The sequence below is a fragment of the Apteryx rowi genome, unplaced genomic scaffold (assembly GCF_003343035.1).
Source record: "Apteryx rowi isolate R43461 unplaced genomic scaffold, aptRow1 scaffold_657, whole genome shotgun sequence".
In the NCBI taxonomy this organism is placed as follows: Eukaryota; Metazoa; Chordata; class Aves; order Apterygiformes; family Apterygidae; genus Apteryx; species Apteryx rowi.
In genome coordinates this window covers 163,335-178,996 of record NW_020450935.1, presented here as the reverse complement: position 1 = coordinate 178,996, position 15,662 = coordinate 163,335, and the positions used below count along the sequence as shown (strand labels likewise).

Below are 15,662 nucleotides of genomic sequence, written 5' to 3'. Positions count from 1 at the left end.
CTGCATTTTTTAGCCCAAACTGGACTATATTTGTCTTTCTCATAAACTAGAGAGCTTTATTTTGACCCAAAGACAAGACAGCTTCACAGACTGATAAGAAAAGCTTAATGCTTTCTGAATATTCAGCTATTTGTGACTTCAAGTACCCACTAGATGTCAGCAGCAGTTTTAACAATTTTAAATGAATTATTAAATTCATATTACATTCTTTCTCATAAGTCTTGCAAAAGCGCCTCATCTGTTCTACAGAGCATCACAAGGTAAGCATGACATTTCGTTTACAAAGGGATTGAATGCATCTCTAGATGACACGACATGCCAAGAGTAAGCTCTTTAAGTATTTTGTTATGACATAATAATGCGTTACGGTAGCCTAACAAAGCATACAAGCACAGATCAGGGAAAAATACAACAGTAAATCATAAATGGTTAAACAAAACAACACAAGCGAGCTAAGCCCGGCAGGTGCTAGGTGACTTCAGTTAGCATTCCCCTTAGAATAATCCCACTATAGCTCCAGTTTCTGCTGTCAGGATCTGAATCTACAGAGACAAGAAAAAGACATGATGCTACATTTGCTGTTATAGGACGCTATGGATTTTTAATTGCCATTAGTTTTTAACAGAATTGACGGTTTTGTGATCCCTGCAGTTTGTTGAAGGGAGAGTTTTTTGGTTTTTTTTAAATACAAAGATTTTCAGATTAAAAGAATCACTAAAAACATCATGTATGATCAACAAACAAATGCTTACATTAATAACAAGGACAGAGTGTTGCATTCATCTGACAGGAAAAAAGCAGCAGGCAAACCTGTTTTTCTGCTGCTTTGCATACAAAATTGAACAGAAGTGTTAATGTTGGACTGGCTATTCCTTATAACGACATGATTTTTCAAGCTGCATGTCTGTAAAAATCATGTCAAAAATAAATGCAAGCAACTGAGTTTTGCAAGTTAGTCTGAACAGAACACAGGGGCAGCTCTCTCAGTAGCAGGCATGCCTGCATAAGGTTTAGTGTGATTATTGCTATCTTCCAGGGTTGAGGAGCCTGAGAACACACTAGACATGCAAGATTTCAAAGACTTTTGCAGGAGGTATTAGCAGGATGCATCTCAGTTCTGCCCTACGGAAGACATTAAGGGAGAATTCAGGTATTCCACCGATTTAGTCCGGGAAAAGATTTCAAAGATGGAGAAATTGATTTCCTAGAGTCAGGTGTTAAGCTTTATTTGCAAGTGTGATATCCCTTAGACTTAATAAGGAAGAAGATAATTCCCCATTTGTGGTAGCTGCAAGTCAGATCTTGTAAATGAGCGAAACAGTCTAAACAACACTGTAAGCTGGAGCACGTGTACATGATTTACAGGTTTAGACAAAGCTGTTTTATCACTGGTTACTGTTCCTCATTAGCTCCCATTTGAAACAATGAAGTGCTGAAAGACAAAGAAAAAAAAAACAAAAACTAGTAAAACAAACTTTACAGAAGAGTTCTGCCAACTGAATTTACCGGTCGTCCACACCACACAGGATGGCAGGAAGGATTAAACTTTTTTGAGACAGGAAATAAATGACAGCCTACTCCGGAAGTGAAGAAATGCTTCATTTCCAAAGTGCCATGATTTCAAAGGAATTATGCACTAAAATAACAGAATCCGTAATATTCCCACCTCACGATATCCATGAATAACATGAAGCAGAAAAACAACAAAACATGCCTTATCAACTCAACATTCAAATAAGTTCTCAGAGCTAAATTAGCTTCAAATGTTACCGTCACTTTCCATAGGATTACAATTGCATTACTCTTTCATTCCAACATCTTTCCCTGATGAACTGGAATACAAAAAGCACTGGATCACATTCATCTTATCTTTTCAATAAAGAAAGTACTCTAACGTTCTCTTTCCAAATGTGCTTGTTCCAAATATTTATTTTAAATCATCATGAGACTAGAAGTCAAGAGCAAAAGCACAAAGCTCCAGCAACTACATAAAAAGGTTCTGACAGTCAGTCAGGGCTTGGTGAATGATTTCCTTTACGCATTAGCAGAGGAACCCAATGCATTATTGTAAATAGCAAGAAAACGCACTCTGCCAACAGTCTGTGTGCAAAGGCTGCTGATTTTGGCACAAGGTATTCCTGCATCTGCATTGAGCTAAAAAGCTGTAAATGCTTTTCCAGATTCGCAGCAACACAATATGGACAGCAGCTATATCTTCAGGCAGACTATGTTTGCCTGTAATCCGCAGCAAAAACTAGTTTCAAGAGGTGGCTGGTTACTCAATCACCTCTTAGTTCCAGAACAGTGCATCTATCTATCCAAAATACTGTAGCTGATGAAATTGCTTTAAAAAAAAAAAAAAATCCATTATATCATATAATCAATTTGCCTTGAAATTATATATTTAAAAAATTTAATGTAATAGTTTCAACACTGGTTTCAAAGTTTCCAGTTTCCCACCTCTTTAAACAACTGGCTTCTCAATCAAGCACATTTTTATTCATATAGCTGGATTTTCTCATGCTCTGTACACATCTCAAAGTGCATCTGTCTTGAACCTATTTGAAACAAAAATATCAAGATATTTACCAACCAAGTCCTAAATTCAATATTACATCAATATGAATGTAGCTGAGCTCTTCCTATATTCAAATCATTACACGCTCTCTCATGCTCAGGAAAATTTTCATCATACCTAGCCCAAAACATCTCTATTTTGACCTTGCTATAAGAAAGAACGCTTTATAAATTTCATTTCAAATACACTTCCATCTTTTGCCCAGTGGCTTACGATTATGCCAATAAAATGGAAAGAATTCAAGCATACAGCAAGCTTCTATAAAGCGAAGTATGAATCAGACCCAACAAGGCCCACCAGGGGCTCGGGACACTTCAGTGAACATTTCTCCTCAGAGATGACAAAAAGTAAAAACATGGCCATTCAACTCTCTCTCAATTCATTACACCTTTTAAGATAGACATAAAAAGTATTTGGTCCTCACTAACAACTGAGGATAACTTGATAATGTCAGATTTACTCCAACAAAAGTATTTCAAAGCATCTAGACCCTCTGTTCATTTCAAAAGCTCATGGTTTAGCTGGAGTTACACACGTTCAGAAAGATGCTGAAGATGACACGACAGGAGGGTGCTGTCTTCATTTTTGTGAGCGGTTAGTCAGCAGTATAACACGAAACGGGCATGCTTCAGTCCAGGCAACAGTGAAGTAAGCTGCATTACTTAATACGCACAACCTGGGAAGCTTCTCAAAATACTTTCTTCAAAACCTTTTTGTGCAGCAGCCAGCACATAATAGAGGAACAACAACTCTGGTATCACAGCTCCATCACTTCAGTAAGTTCCATTTACAAAAATGGATGTTGCACCAGGAAAACATGTATCTTTAGGTAATTAACATTGTTGCCTTACCTCTAAAATAATGAGGCAAACTCCCAGAGGCAATGTGAATGGAGTACAGATTTAGCAATAAGAATCTCCTGAATTATAATCCTGACTTGCTCTGACATGTCATCATACCTTCCTTTGTCTCATTTCACATCTATGAAATGGAGACAATACGTTAGCTAACATTATGATAGCACTTTGAGAAATATAATGCACTAGATGCCAGGAGTAAATATTTTTCTGTTGGTTTTCTGCTCATTAAAAAGGTGACCCAATTCTTAATCCCTCATGCATGACGTCAACAGGATTTTTACAACAGGAGATTCCCCAGTATAGGGACAGCTGAATACAGGATATATAAAAAGCTGGAGGGCCGAGTCAGAACGGCAGTCAAAACGCCATCTTAATTGGTGACCTGCTCTTGGCCTCTAGCTTCCTCCCAAACTTCAGCTCATTCTGCAGCCTTGAAAAGCACGACAATTAGAGTAGCAGGGCCACAGATGGTTTTGCCAAACATTTTTTTCCTCCTAATTAAACAACATTTTCTGAAACAAACCAAACATGCATGCAAAGTGACAGGCATGAGGGGCACAAGATCATGTTGACAAATGAAAAGCAACTTGTAGAGCTTCAGCCTCCACTGGACTCCACAACAAAGGCAAAGCTGCCAAGCAGGCAGCTGCACGTATGAAAGGAGCCCACGTTTCCTTCTAAGGCTCAAGTTCGCCACTGATACACACCTTGAACTGAGGGACTGCAAGACCTGCTTAACGAATATCTACCTATAAAGACTATGAGAGATTAGTCAGAGGTATTAGTTTTGGTTTCTTTAAATAATAGACTTGATACAAAGGAAACAACTGAGTCTTCAGAGATTCCTATCACATCACTGGTTCAGGGAGGCAGTTTTCAGTAGTCAGTGCTGTTTATAAGAAAATCTCAAAGCTAAAGGCTAAAATACAGTTTCTGCTTGCACTGCTACCTTCGGTCCGTTAGCCTAGGCAGAATACACTATTCTTCTGTCCATAAAGCACCTACTATGGCAATAAGAAACTTGCACAAGGCTTCAGCAGACAAAAAGGCTCAGCATTTGTTGAATATACAAACAAAACAAGGTTGAGAAACAGCTGGGATGGAGAAGACCAGCAACGCAAACATCAAGTGTTTTGGAGAGGCAGAGTCTAGAAGCTACCACATGACAGTGGCAGAATTCTTTTCTGTTCCTCAAGCATTTGCCTGACGTGAACTGCTGCAATTTGGGCAGAAAAAAAGCATATGATCTTTCCCCAATAGAAGCAGTGTTGTGGTCAATCAATAAGCTTTAGCCCTCACTTTTTTTTTTTTTGGGCAGTAGTTCAATCTCAGTAAATTACAGTACGTTAAGTCATGACTGCCTGTCATAATCATTCACCCCCCAAACTGCAAAAGCCAGACATATTCGCTTTTAATGGTTAAACATCTGAGCATATCAGCAGTGTAATTATTTTGGGTAAGCATCCGCATATTAATTACTGGACATGCTTTCAGTCTTGTCCTACAGTTTACAATTATACATAATTATCCTACATGGAGTTAGCCCTACTGCTAAGGATCTTCGAACCAAAAGAAGCAGAGGTAAACAAAGTAAATGAATTCACATAGTCAGGCAAAATAAGCTAACAAATTATGCAAATGCTAATGTTTCTCAAAGAAGAAATTAAGAATGGCTGAAAGCAGGGCAGAACACAGACCAACTTTGTAGTTAAATCATTTTTAAGAAGTTTAAGAATGATTCTTGAGGGCCTCACACTTCATGATTGATTCAAAGCCCTTGACATGTCAGCTGACAAGGGAGTAGGAAGTGATTTGTGTGTGTGAGAGAAAGACAGGGCATAAGACGTGTTGAAACACACAGGCTCTGTTGAGACCCCCAAACCAGCTCTGGAATTTTCAGCAATCCCTGGAGTTCAGTACAATCCAGCAAACTAGAGGCAAAACGCTCTGCTGCCCATGACTTCGTGGCATCCGTGCAACCAGCACAATGTAATTGTTAGATAGTTAAGAAAACACATATCAAAACATAATGGTTTAAAGTTAATAAATGAAATATCAATGCTCCACCACTCCACAGACATTTCACAAGGTCCCTTTAATGTCAAAGTTATGCAAAATTATTATTCTAGTTGAAACCGGTACCTACCTTGGGTCTGTGGGACATAAGGAGCCAGAAGCTTTGCTCTCTTCTTCTCATATCCCTTCTGTGTGATGTCCCCTAAAATCGAGAAAAGAAAAGTCAGATTGTTGTCCTCACTTTTTAGTTTGAGGTTTCTTTGGTTTCCTTTTCAGTGACAGGAAGGTTAACCTGAACATGTCAACAAACAGGGAGAAGAAAACCTGAGACTAAAAATATGCAAGTACGTTATGAGTTCAAAGTCTCCAAATCACAGAATTTCTATAACGTCCCTTGAGATTATAGATATGCACCACACACCATTTAAATGCAATAATTTGAATCAGAACAGCTATCTAAATGGAATATCAAAGTAATGAAAACCTAAAAAGGGAAACTCAGGGTGCATGAAAATATTCCATAACTGCAAAGCCAGCTATGGTAACAAAACAGAACAATTCCCAAAGAACAGGGCATAGGAAGGTGCAAATTCAGAGTCTGGTCTTAAACTAATCAAATAGATAACAGCATTTAGCAAATCAAGTAGGCCCACTGCAGGAGGGAATGCTGTTTAGAGTGCCGCAGAAGACTGAGCTGACCAGACAAGGATGAATGGAGACAATTTCTAGACCATTGCTCAGCAAGCACACCCTATCATCCAGAAAAATCAGACTTTTAATCATGCCTGTCTTGATATTCAGTGAAAGCAAGCTTATGGGGGCAGGGTGGGGTGTTTTTCTAACTTGTTAATAGCTGTAATTCCACTGTTTGCCAACTCGGAGAATCATGCAGAAGATAGATGTTTGAGTTCCACAGATGCAAAAACTCTAGAGGAGAATAWAWRTKWKWRWACTTTTTTTTTTTTTTTTTWAAMYWAWTCTGTCTGACCCCAGAGATGTACCATCTGGCTGCTGTCTTTTGTTTTAATTTCTCACATTACATCTGAACCGCAAGAAAGACCTTGAAGGGATTAAAACAAAAAGCCCTGCAGCATTTCAAGCCTTTTYGCAGCCTGACCTGCACTCGTAACCTCATCTCTCTTGGGGCCAAAAAATTGGAAGTGATCAAATATCTAGCAATAAGAAAACAGAATTATTTTGTAGTACTGACTCCTGCTAAAATTAAGTCCATATTTGTATTATAGAAGAAACTAGTGATCATATATGGCAGGTTTTCTTTGCCAGAAGCTTGATTATTGTGAGGCAACAGCATGTTAGATATTGAACAGCCCAAGTCACTGTAATGTTCATTACTTTATGGCATCTCTCTGCCAGACACTTTCGGCCTGATCCAGAGGGTCACACCAGAAACGTGATTAAAGAGTTTAGGCTCTGAGCCTCCCAACACAGCCCAGCATCTCTGCTAACGTTCCAACTAACTGGCCATTTTGGTTATGAAGGTGGTTTTGCAGTATGAAATGTTTGGAAAGGGAAGGAATYGCTTCCTTTACACTGGATAATCAAGTCTCAGAATCATTTAAAACACTCAGACCAAAAGCCTCAGAGCTGAAAGGAATACTGCCTAGTGGAGGGCACGCATTTGCGCACCAAATTTTATCGCACTCCTCTCTTACTCGAGAGTCAGGCCCCAGCAAGTCTAAACAAATCCAGCAACAGAAAATTAGAAAGTCCACGAAGCACTGAAATGACAACCAAAGCATTAATTTCAATGCTTGATTGCAATACAGAGCTCAGTTAAATTAATCCAGCTCACAAGAAAGGTATGCTGCCAGTGTACCCCTTCAAAAAAGGGCTACATAAAGCTTACACCGAAAGGACAGCRTTTTGTTCCAACCAGCTGGGTAAGCTACTATGTCCACAAGCTTTTCTGAGATTTCTCTCTCCATTTGCAGAGGCAGTTTTTATTCCCCACACTCATTCATTTGGGTAGCAAATAGACCAGGGTGACTGCCACTTCAGGAAAAACAAACCTGCACAGACAAGGGGAGGGTTTTTTCCTTATAAGCCAACCCACAGATTTGTTTGTAGCTTGTTATTTTGTGATTAATTTCTCCGCAAGATTTAATTGGACACTTGGCATTGGTGGTTGCACACACTATATATAATGAAACATCCGCCACAGAAAATTGTTGGAATTACTAAGGAACACCATTAGCAGTACCTTACAAAGGAACACCAGCAGTCTCAATTTAAGCACTAGTAGCATCACACTCCACATTATGAATTGGGAAGCAGAGTATTCCCTCTAATCACTTGTTCCACGCTAATATCTAAAAAACCCAGAACATACCCTTCCTCACAAGAATGCAAGCCCTGCAGTTCGGATTCACATTTGGAAATCTGAAGTTATGGGAAAATACCACTGAAAACAAGAAGGTGACTCAGGCCAAAACACCATTCGCAGCCTTAGTTACGATGTGATCCAGATAATTTATATTACTGCTTGAAAACTGGATTTTCTGAGCAAACTGAACTAGTGAACCAATAAAAAAATTTTCTAATGCTATTTGACAATAGCAGGAGAATTTCCACTTAGTAAAACCTAAGCAACAGAAATAAGGGTGAAAACTTCTGGGGCTTCCCGGCAGCCTGTGTCTTCCTATTGCCGAATTTCCAAATAGACTCTGCAAAAATCAACCACTTTTTTGACAAATAGGTTGTCAGTCTGGACCACATGCCTTACAAGATCAGAAACTGTAAAACTTACTTTTAGACTAGCCAGTAGAGAATGAAAAGGTTGTTTACTCTTCAGAATACTGGGAATGCCCAGAGGAAAAACTCATTTGCCTATCAAGATCGTCACTGCAGACCATATTTCCATACCAAAAATGTGGCTGGAACAAAGAACTACGAGACATTTTGCTCACTGCTGTAGAACTCAAGTGTCTGTCTGTCCAAAACAAGCTCCTGGCAACACTTTCATTTTTCTTTTAAAATCCAACTCATTCTTAATGGTACCCTATCAACAAATGCATAAAGTTATCTTTCACTATTGGAAACAGATGCTTTCTGTTGGAGAGAGAAGAGATAGGCACTGGAGCAATTTTGCAGCTTTCTGAAATACCGCTCAAAGATCCCAGTAGCATTTTGGCCTCATTTCAGTGTGAAGTGGCAGGTAACATTTGATAGAGTACAAAAAGTTAGGAAAAAAAAACAATAAAATAAAGTTCTTTACTCAAGCATAGCCTCCAGCACAAGTTAGAAAACAGAAGACAGTAAACTGTAATAGGAACTCCAGCCAGACACAGGGACTAAGACTATTAGGAAAAAGCATGTGCGTAAGGCATGGGTGACAGGTGTAAAGTCATCTCTATAAAATTATGATCCGATTACTACAACCACAAAAGTTATGCCTAAATTGACATCACAAGTCTTGGAAGCAAATGTCCTTTTAATATGCTGCACAATAGGAATGAATTTATTGTGTAAAACCTCTTCTCTCCAGTCCTACGTAGTCCAAATTTGGTATCAATCTGCTGAGACAGAAACGAAAGATATACAAATAGAGAAACTTTCTCTCGCCCTATCTCTTTTCTACCGATCGACAGGAAATGGAAACAGCTAGATCTGAACCTAAATGCGGATTTCCTCACAGAATATCATAAATTACAGCAACAGGAAGAGAACCAAGACAATAGGTCTGCAATCTCAAGAACCATTCCCTCCTGCTACATAAACCTGGTACATTATCAGCCCTGCTTCCATAAATTCAGTGCTTTGTGACATATGTTGTGCAAAATTCTTCCAGATAGCTAAAACACCCAGCACCCTAATAACCACATCCCATCTCTGCACAGATGCAAGACACAGCACTACAAAGAAAGCATTTGCAAAGCAAACGAGAGCCAGCAATTTAGCTTTAAAATGGTGCTAGTGTTTGCTCATTCCTGAGCAAGAAGTTACAAACAACAACACTTAACGCTGAGGCAGTCTTTTGGTCCTCTCCCAGCTACAACTGTTACTGTTCAGTTGTATCCTACATTTATCTATATCCTAAGCTAGCCATGGTTATGCCTCCACATGCTGAGGCCCTGATAAGGAAAGGGCATTCTTGTCTAGAAGAAAGCAAAAGTTCCAGCTTCTTTTCGGACAAGACCCTTTCACCATAACGAATTCTAAGACTCTTGTATATTGTGATCTTTCCTAGTTTCTCAAAAGTCATCCCCCCAACACTGACTATTCCCAAGATTCACCAAGGCCTATTTACCTGCTCACTCTAAAGAGCAGTGGTTCCAGGCCCTTTATAATTACAACCACAGACCATCTGTTAAGGGATTTGACAGAAGAGTTCTGGCAAAACTTGCTACAACAAGTTTACAACATCACCAGCGCTGCTTTCATGTGAAGTCCAGCATCTTTTTCTGTTTTTTTTTTTTTTTGTTTTGTTTTTTAAAGGACAAGTGTGTGCACGAGCTAAGCCGAACGCCGATGCAGCTGAGGTACAGCCACTCATTCCTTGCTGACAGCTCTGTTACAGTGATGGCAACAACCAGCTCAGGTGCAGTGATGTCTTCAACTTCCAGAGATAACTGGTACGTTAAAACAGGTCAAAGTGTAAATACGGGCCCCCTCAACCACCAGAATTGTGTTCATCAACCCCATACACTACCATTTTCCTTACTGGACTACACTTCCACTTAGTTTTTTCCATCCCAATCAGTGCAAAATTCTGCTACCACCTTCACCATTAAACAGGCTAACTGCTTCCTTCTCATCCCAACATATGAGAAACTTTCTCCTGTGCAGGCTCTTCAGCTGCCAGCCCAGAACTTTTCTGCTCATTTACACAACACTCGATGGACTAGCTCCAGGCAGCCTCACGCAACAGGTCCTCCAGCAGCAAGCTGGCCCTGGCAGCACTTTACCGGGACAGGAAAGAACGCCTTTCCCATCACACACTGCTCGACGCATTGCTTCATTAGCTCCTCCTCTTGCTATATATCACAATACTGTTCCCCTCTTTCAACCCCCACTTACGGACACATTTAATCTCTTTTCTCTTGTGCCAGTTTCTTCAAAAGACAATAAAAAAATCCCTCTACTTCAAGACACAGCAGATCCTGCAAATACATGAGGTGCCCTTCTCTGGGGTCAGAATGGGAAATAAATCTAGACACATGGCTTGCAGAAAGAGCCAAGCTCAATCAAGGAGCAAGACTTCTTTCCTCACTTAGAGTGCATGGACTACAATCCTGACTGCAGACACCTCCATCGTAAAACCCAAGAAGCCCTACCTGTTTATGATTAAACAAGCGTATATTTGAGAAACAGGATTGCCTAGAAAAATGCAAAACAGGCTTCCCAAATTCCCCTTTATACGATTCACATTTCTTAAGAGAAAGTTAAAATTGATCCTCATCATACAAATCCAATCTGCATTTTCTGACTATTGAGAAGGCAAGAGAAAGGACAAACTCAGCAATGACCAAAAAAAAGCCAGGGTCGTATGGGCTTACACAGGGCAGAAGGAAGTCCAGCAAATCGCAACTGATCAGCCTAGATGTTACACCTATATTCAAATCATACAACACAGAAGCCTGAAACATCAGGAGTCTCATCGCCCCGTGACGCCAGGCTGCTTTTTAGCAATTAGAGTTGATGATCTATTCTAAACAGTGGTGCTCAACCAGTGCAAGGTAGTAACACCAGCTAATCCTGCTGCGCTCAGACAATGCTCCTCTTTCAACATCCTTGCTCCCCTTCCCCCCATGGAATGAGAACACTGAATCATTTACTGTCTAACAAAACCATAATTACTACAGTGGAGAAATTAAGGAAAATGATCACGTAGTGCACAGCATCTCCCCAACAAAGCCTCTAAACACTTGACTGTATCAAGTAAAAGATTCAAGTTTGAAATGAGTTTGTATGCATTTTTAAAAAAAGTTTGTATACATTTTTAAAAAATCCACACAATTCTGATGTTTACAGCAGTTTAACCTAACAGAATCCTAAAAATGCTTCTGGTATATCTACTATCCCCAAAAGATGGATAGCTACTCTCTTTTAACAGCAAATAATGTAACAAGCTTACAATAAAAACAGGAAAACAAATTCTGTTATGACCACTGCATTTGCATTTCAGATCTCTCCCTTATGAATTACCTTGATGATTTTGCCTTTCATTTCTTCCCTTTTCCCCTGCTTGATCTCTAGGTGCACATTACCTGCAAGGTCTCCCTACAGTTTTATTACCTCTAATGTGCTCTCAGAGAATACAAAATAAAGCCTGATTTTGCACAGTTAGATTTTGGATTTTCTGTTCTTGGCTAGAAGTAGATACCAAGTCAGAGATACTGAAACCCCAAAGCGTAGCTGAAAGTCTAAAATATTCTTCTGCTGTATGTCACATTTACAAAGACTTTTCCAGTCTGTGTGGAAGTGTTAGTGGCATGTTTGAGAAATGCCCGGTAAGGAGGCTACGCTTCCTTTAGCACTCGGACTGTCTCAGCTATGGCCTATGCAGAAATTAAGCATCAAACCAACCAGTTCATCACTTCAGTAACAAATGTTGTCACCACTCAGTGTTTTTAAATTAGTTAGCACGTCCTCAATTGCAGGCTTCAGCAATCCAAAAGACAACGTTTAAATCTTTTTTCTGAAGCCATGTAACCAAACAGAGCATACCTGTCAAACGGCCTTGCAGTCCTAACGCTCTGGCTCTAGCTATAGCACTAAAACTATGTTTGAAACAAGTTTGGACAATTCCCTCTGTTTAAGGCCAAATGATGACACAGCTTCAAAGATTCCCTCCTCCTTCCATCTGATGAAGCTGCATATCAGGTTTGGAAACAATACCAAGGTCTTCCATCTATACTGTCTTCCAGAAGAAAAGTCACTGATTTCTTGAAAGAAAGCCTTACTCACTCTGTATATCACACAAAAAAATAGCAAGGAAAACAAACAGAACAGGTTTGTGCTTTGCAGTTTCCCTTTAACAGCACCCGTCTTTTCCCATTAAGAACATGAATAGGCTACTGAAAAAACAGCAAGCCTTACAAAGCTGTGTTTGTTGAGCACAAGCATTATACTGCTACAGTTTCAGTACTAAAAGTTTCACAGACAGATCAGCTCCAGATTAATTTATATACACTACAAGTCTACTTGGCTCCAGCACTGTGGGGACTCTGTTCCACCGTTTCAAAAATCTATTCTAAAGGCTTAATGAAGGTTGCTGTAACAAATTAAACTTTTTTAATCCCAACATTTAGTATTTCAAAATAATACAATTCAAGATTAGATTTTTGTGGCATAGTCTACCCTATGCAAATGTTAAATGCCAGACTGCCATACTGCAGGGGTCCGCGTGTCATTTAAGGTCACAACTTGCAACTTTACAAGTCACTTACTATGCCATAAGCTTTTTAATTTTGCTGTTATTGTTTTCTATTTAAACAATAAATGCAGCTACTAGAACTATAGTGAAGAATCTCTTTATCTTGCAGCAGCATTTCAGAGTTCCAGATGATCTGGTGTCCTTGATTCACCCATCTGGGCCTATGTATTACGGATAGTAATCTTAGATGCCATATGCGATGCATCACCAAACTGGGTGAGCTAAGGACAGAGTCTAATTTTCTGTGTGTGTGGGCAGGGGGCAACCAATGAGAAAGAGGTGCCACCGGAAGAATTTCAACTGAAGACCTTCCCTTCCCCTCAAAATAGAAAACAAACGGTACCCTACTTCCATTTCTGCTGAAAACAACAGTAGTCTTGGTTAGCAAAACAAGCTCTCAAAGGCTCCACAAGACTGGAATGCTGAAAAATACTTGGCAGCTTACCACCATAAATAAAACCATCTCCTATAGATGTACTACAGTTTTGTTGATTCTTTGGAGCAAACATGAGAACTCTAACATATATAAATGTGTGCCTGGCTCACGCAGCATCAGCATGACCCTGCTATTCTCAGCAGTTAACAGTTTCTCTAAAGGACTTTCCCAGGTAAGTTGCTCAAATGAGTCAAGCTTGGCTGTATAAGCCATACTTCTCGTTCATTCGTATACGAGAACTAAAAAGTCGGAAATACTTCGCCCTTCAGATCCCTACATAGAGGCAAAAGGAGGCACAGTGCACTTAATGGAAGGGTAACATCCACCTTTATGCACATTTTACAAGATGTTCCAAAAACTCTAAGAAAACCTTCAAACCTATCACTAAATTCTAAGTTAACTAATAAACTTACTAAATAAATGTTCTGCTTACAACCTCTAACAAACATCTGCAAAATATGATCACTGAAGTCAATTTTATAAACTATTACATTGCAAAGTGCAGCCATGTGACGTATTACCCATAAAACCAGCATATGTACATAAATAGCTTAATTCCATATACAAATAATAAATTTTGCATCTAACCCCACACTGGAAAAAATAACAACTTTTAAATAGCTGCAACTTGTCATGGGGAAAAAAGGAAAAAATGCGTTTTCCTTTCTGAATACTATAAAGGGCACAAAACCAAGGCTTTGTCACAAAATAGGATTTTACAGAATCTATTTAAGAGAAGTGTTTTCATCTATTTTTAATAAGTAGTCAATGAGAAGTATGAGGATTTAGATGTAGAAGCCCTTAACAGTTTACAATACTAATGCTGCACCAAAACAACACATTTAAATGAGGAGAAACAGCAAATACCACATACATATATGCAAGAACTAACAACTATACTCACAGTGTGAATAAAGCATCACAAACCACAAAGTACAAACGAACAAACCAACCAGCCAACCCAAAAAGCACACAGATGAAGCAGTTCCGTCCTAAGACGACAGAACCTTTTTTTCTGGCCAATCTCCTGATCATAGGTACTAGCAGAATTTCACAGTTATTTAATCCTTAACACAAATGCGTGGACCTAAGCCCTCCACCACTAGAATCAAACAGAAGTTTCCCAGGAAATGACTAAACTTTATGCAAGACCAACAACCCTCTGATTCAGCACTTGTTCAGTAGCTGCATCATCGTCTTCCTCAAGGTAGAAACTGAATTATCAGAACAGTTCGTGTTGATAACCTTCTCCCAGGAGTTGTCCTTCCAGCCCACCTACAAAAGATTGCACTTAAGTAAACTCTTCGCCTATTCTAAACAACTTATACTTTCTCCACAGAATAGTCTAGGATGGACAGATGATTTTCCAAATCAAGCCTTTTCTTAACACAGAAATAAAGACAAAAAGAAATGGAGGCACCTAAAGACAACTGTCTTGCTTCAAAATATTTAAGACGCATGCAGGAAGCCTCCCACAATTACAAAGTCAAAAGTTTCCTTTACTTAGGTTTACCACAGCCTGCAGTAAACAATACTCAGTGAAGATCTGGGGCTCTGAAAAACATCGTGATTGATTAAAGTCAGATGTATGAAGCTTTTACTCCACCCACAGCAATCTGCAACGCCACAGTTTCCAGTCCAAGGTATTCAATGAAACCAAATAGTCTCTGGTATTTAGTTTGGACTATTCTGCACCCTCATTCCAGGGAAGGTAGGGCCTTCCCTAGGACTGTTTTCCTCTCAACTCTCTTGCAAAGAAATGCGACCACATTTTTGCAGCCTTCTGTTCAGCAGTTATCCTAATATTTTTGTGGACATGTTATTACCATAGTAGATCTGCCTGGGATAAGATTAAAACAGAAATTACTATGGATTTTATTGTGTGTGCAACTCCTATCACCTACCCTGTCAAGGCTTATATACTGCAATATTTAATAATTCTCTGAAATAGGCTTTTTTTTTTTTTTTAAACCATAGGCCAGCTGCCCCAGGTGTTCTTTGCTGGTGACTTTCCTCCTCCAAATCTGACGCCAAGTATATAGTGAATTTCCAAGACTCTCAATGGTTCTCTGAAACTGAAGCTGGTTTTAGAGACACACTCAAGACAGAAGTCACAATGTGGCCTGCTCCAAACTCCTTCACTGTCTGTATTCCAAGTTGTGACACACTTGCAAATTTACAAGCTGATTGCAGCTAACCCACAATGTAGAAAAGAAGCCTGTGATTAAAAAAATCCTTTATAAGTATTTGATCCTTGACTTTCAGAATGCAAACTATTTTTCCCTTACAGCAATGTTCTTTAACTCTATGAGCTACAGAATAAAGCAAAGAACTCATTTGCTGAAAGAATGCAGGTTACAACTAAGAGAAAATTAA

General features: G+C 39.3%; 1 protein-coding gene across 9 annotated transcripts in view; it reads right to left on the bottom strand.

Moving 5' to 3' along the window:
- The window catches only part of DIP2B (disco interacting protein 2 homolog B), a 71,861-nt gene that overhangs the window by 35,543 nt on the left and 20,656 nt on the right, over nucleotides 1–15,662 (bottom strand). For 8 of the 9 annotated variants that reach the window (XR_003256511.1, XR_003256512.1, XM_026084943.1 and 5 more), the window contains exon 2: nucleotides 5,585–5,656. Coding sequence is in view for 6 of the 9 variants with exons in the window: in XM_026084943.1 (XP_025940728.1) it covers nucleotides 5,585–5,656 (72 nt within the window). In the remaining 3 variants the exon portion in view is untranslated. Of the gene's footprint in view, nucleotides 1–5,584; nucleotides 5,657–15,662 lie in introns of those variants that run through there. The other variant, XM_026084949.1, reaches the window with a different exon arrangement.